We start from the raw sequence: 4554 nt of genomic DNA, 5'->3' as shown, positions 1-4554 counted from the left end.
ACCCTGTGAGGTAGGTGGGGCTGAGAGAGCTCTTGACAGAAACTGCTCTTTTTTCAAGAACAGCTCTTATCAGAACTATGGCTTGCCCAAGGTCATCCAGCCAGGTGCAAGTGGAGTGGGGAATCAAACCCGGTTCTTACCCAAACTGGTAAATCCTCAAATTCGCGGGTACCACAAATACATAGACAATGGGCCAAAGGAGTCTGATTGAATTGGCCCTCCAAAATTGCTGTTGGCATTGATTGAAACCATAGAGAGGTAAAGGACGCTCTGAGTCTGTGTTTATAGATATTAACCAAGTATGGAGTTCTAGTGTGGTCTGATTTAATTAATTTGTACCTTGGTGCTGCTTTTGATGCCATCAATGTGTACATAAAAACATACTGTTTTTAACTTTTGGCCCACTATTAGTTTTTTTAAAAACTTCCTTAGGAGGCTTGTGCTTTGTTGGTTTAGATTCCCCCCCCCTCTTTTTTGGGGTGCATCATTACTGACATTTATGCGTACATCGAACAAAGGATTTTCTCCGTCTTTCTTATTTTCGTCAGCACTTTTGGATTTCTGGGGAACGGCTTTGTCATCTGGCTTTTGGGCTTCCGCATGAAGAGGAATCCTTTCACCATCTACATCCTCAACTTGGCTGTGGCTGATATTGGAGTCCTCATATCCATGGCGATGTTTTTCGCCGTGGGACATCTCCTTTCGACATCCATCTGCGAGGAGCTCATCATATTCACGTACAGCGCCGGCCAGTTCCTCCTAACCGTCATCAGCATTGACAGGTGCATATGCGTCCTCTTCCCATTTTGGCATCAGCTCCACCGACCGGCTCACTTGTCTGCCACGGCGTGTGCCGTCATCTGGGTCCTCTCCTTCCTGCTCAGCGCCATTCACTTCATACTCCTCCAGACTGGAAACCCGGGGAAAAAGAACCACCTCATGTTCTTCCAGTTTTTTGTCAATGTCCTGCTTTGTGTCCCGTTCATGATCATCTCCGCTCTGACCCTCTTCGTCAAGATGTTTCTAAAGCCACAACAGCGCCGGCGAGGAAGGCTTTTAACGGCCATCTTTGCTACTCTTCTCTTTTTCATCGTCTTTGCTTTCCCGCTGAATGCCATTTACTTGCTCTCCAGGTTGACCCAAAATGCTGATTCCACTACCATGCGGTATGGATTGCTATGCGCCTCGCTCAACAGCAGTGTGAACCCGCTGATTTATTTCCTTGTTGGGAGAAAGAAGAAGAAACAGACGAGAGGGACCATGAAGGTTATCCTCCAGAGATTATTCGAAGAGGAATAAAGCTGTGAGCAATTGGAACTCCCAGTTATCATACGTCAATCAGACGCAATGCTTCCAATGTTATGAATGTAAGAAAGATCCACAGTGGTGCGCAAAATTATTCTGTATCATCATATTGATATTTTTTTTTAAAAAAATGATTTGATGGTGGCTTACACGCATAGCATTCAAATAGAGGAGAATACACTAAGGTAGATCCTAGCCCATAAGAATATAACCCATTCCTCCGGACAATCTGGGCGAGGGGCCAATATGGGCAAAGACAGAGGTCCTGTGCCTGGGTCGGGGTGGTATGGGATTGGGGCTCCCACTCCCGGCCTTCGATGGGGCACTTTTGGTGCCAGCTTCAGAGGTTAGGAGTTTGGGAGTGCTCCTGGACCCCCACCTTAACGATGGAGGCCCAGGTGGTGGCCACTGCCAAAGCAGCCTTTTATCATCTACGGCTGGTGCGGCGGTTGGTTCCCTTCCTTAGCCGCGGTGATCTGGCCACAGTGATCCATGCAACGGTCACCTCGAGGTTAGACTACTGTAACGCTCTGTACATGGGGCTGCCTTTGTCGCAAATTCGGAGGCTGCAGCTGGTGCAGAATGCGGCGGCCAGGTTGGTAGCGGGTGCCTCTAGATGGGACCACATCCAACCTGTGCTGAGGTATGTTATATTCTTATGGGGAATATAACAACATAAGAGAAGTCATTGGATCAAGCCAATGGCCCATCCAGTCCAACACTTTGTATCACGTAGTAGCCAAAACCCAGGTGCCATCGGGGGTCCACCAGTGGGACCAGAACTCCAGAAGCCCTCCCAAGAATACAGAGCATCACTCCCCCAGACATAGTTTTCCATCTATACCATGTGTCTAATAGCTACTAATGGACCTTGGCTCTGAAGAACATAAGAGAAGCCACGTTGGATCAGGCCAATGGCCCACCTAGTCCAAGACTCTGTGTCACACAGTGGCCAAAAATACCAGGTGCCATCAGGAGGTCCAGCAGTGGGGCCAGAACCCCAGAAGCCCTCCCACTGTGCCCCCCAAGCACCAAGGATACAGCGTATGACTGCCCCAGATATAGTGTTCCAGCAAAAGTAAAGGTAAAGGTTTCCCTTGCTCGAAAGCCAGTTGAAGGCCCTGGTCACACGGGCCAGATAATGTGAGGGGGAGGCATGGCTACTTGTACCGCCACAATTTAATCTGCCACTACCTGATCCGACGCTGCGGTGGCGGACCGGGGTTGTTTCTGGTGGCGCATGTTTCCGGCGTGCTTCAATGCGGCAAGAGGAGTGTGCTGGAGCAATCAGACGGAGGAAGTCCATCTGTGGTCCGTCACAAGCATTTGATAGTGGACTTTCAGATACTTTTTAACTCTGGATCTTCGGCTGGATGAGACGGGTTGGCTACGGGTGCGTGACGCTTGCCAGATGTGCCTGTTTCATCTCACCCGTAAGACCTGCCCGGCATCCGTGAGTATCCCACGGCAACTTCGGCAGGTGACCGGGACCGAATATACCTTGTGGCTACTAGCCACTCATGGACCTTTGCTCCATATATTTATCCCCTCCTCTCTTGAAGCTGTCTCTGCTTGTCCCAACATCCTCCAGTTCCTCGGAACAAAGTTAGAAGCCTTCCTCCAGCCTAAGGATCCTTCTTCCAACTTGTAGCTTTTCTGTTGGAGGAAGAACCCCTTAACCTGGTCAGCTAGATTTGAGTCCAGTAGAACCTCAAAGACCAACAAAAAATTGGGGGGGGGTATATGCTTTTGGGAGGCGAAGCTCCCTTTAGCTGGTGGTATCTGACAAAGGGAGCTCTAACTCTTGAAAGCTTATACCCCAAAAATCTTGTTGGTCTTTAAGAAGGAGAGATTGGATTTATACCCCACCCTTCACTACCAGAAGGTGTCTCAGAGAGGCTCACAACCCCTTTCCCTTCCCCTCCTCACAGCAGACACCTTGTGAAGTAGGTGGGGCTGAGAGATTTCTTTCTAGAACTGCCCTTGAGAGACAAGCTCTGAAAGAACTTATGACTGACGCAAGGTCACCCCAGCAGCTGCATGTGGAGGAGTGGGGAATCAAACCTGGTTCTCCCAGATTAGAGTCTGCGCTCATAACTACTACACCAGACTGGCTCCCCAGGTGCTACTAGACTTGAATCTGGCTGTTCTACTACAGACCAACATGGCTACCCTGTAAAACTGAGCTGGACAAAGGCTCCTTAGGCTGGAGGAAAGGTACTTGTAGGATGGTTGGATGAGGAATTATCACAGTAGGAAAAAGGGATTAAAACAAAAGATCTTTTGTTTTAGTCAATGTCCCAGAATCTACAGATGTGCAGGTTTGCCCATGTATTTCCCATCTTGTTTTGGAAGTCTGGTCCTCCCTTATTCTAAGTCAGGGGATCTCTACATTGTTTCCAGAAGATGGCATGTAGCTTGCTGCAGTTTTTCAAAATGTCATCTCTTGTGCACTTTTCCCTTTCATCCGACCCATGGTCTTGTGTACAGTGAATATATATTTCAACCACCCTAAAAAAGAGTCAATCATTCATCTTATTGCTTCAATATGCAGGTATCTTTGCTCAACCGTTTACGTACTCCTGTTCATTGGTAGAATTGTTTATATAATTGTACACCAAAGTTGCTCTTTCTCAAGTCAACACAGATTTACATTTCAGTAAAATAAAGAGAGAAGAGAGAAGAGGAGATTGGATTTATACCCTGCCCTTCACTACCCAAAGGAGTCTCAGAGCAGCTTACAAACTCCTTTCCCTTCCCCTCCCCACAACAGGCACCCTGTGAGGTAGGTGGGGCTGAGAGAGCTCTGACAGAAATTGCTCTTTTGCGAGAACAGCTGTGCCAGAACTATGGCTTGCCCAAGGTCATCCAGCAGGTGCAAGTGGAGGAGTGGGGAATCAAACCCGGTTCTCTCAGATTAGAGTCCATGCACTTAACCACAGCATTCCGTGCACCTTGGTGTTTAGTCATGCCGGCCACATGACCACGGAAACGTCTTTGGACAGTGCTGGCTCTTCGGCTTTGAAACGGAGATGAGCACCGCAACCCTAGAGTCAGATTCGACTGGCTTTCGAGCAAGGGAACCTTTACCTCTTTTACTTAACCACTACATCAAACTACCTCCTGCTAAAGAAGACGAAGAAGAGATTGGATTTATACCCCGCCCTTCACTACCCTTCTTCTTCTTCTTCTTCTTCTTCTTCTTCTTCTTCTTCTTCTTCTTCTTCTTCTTCTTCTTCTTCTTCTTCT

The 4554-nt window shown here is 48.1% G+C and overlaps 1 protein-coding gene across 1 annotated transcript in view; it reads left to right on the top strand.

The window, feature by feature from the left end:
* LOC107105666 (proto-oncogene Mas-like) overlaps positions 1-1299 on the top strand; it is a 12255-nt gene extending 10956 nt beyond the window's left edge. The window contains exon 3 of the mRNA XM_015405663.1: positions 549-1299. Within this exon, the coding sequence (XP_015261149.1) occupies positions 549-1299 (751 nt within the window). The remainder of the gene's footprint in view (positions 1-548) is intronic.
* The last annotated feature ends 3255 nt before the right edge of the window (positions 1300-4554 follow it).

Source organism: Gekko japonicus, unplaced genomic scaffold (genome assembly GCF_001447785.1).
Source record: "Gekko japonicus isolate JY-2015 unplaced genomic scaffold, Gekko_japonicus_V1.1 scaffold4937, whole genome shotgun sequence".
NCBI classification, from domain to species: domain Eukaryota; kingdom Metazoa; phylum Chordata; class Lepidosauria; order Squamata; family Gekkonidae; genus Gekko; species Gekko japonicus.
Note: the sequence above shows the minus strand (reverse complement) of the source record. Positions and strands in the feature narration are given on the sequence as shown.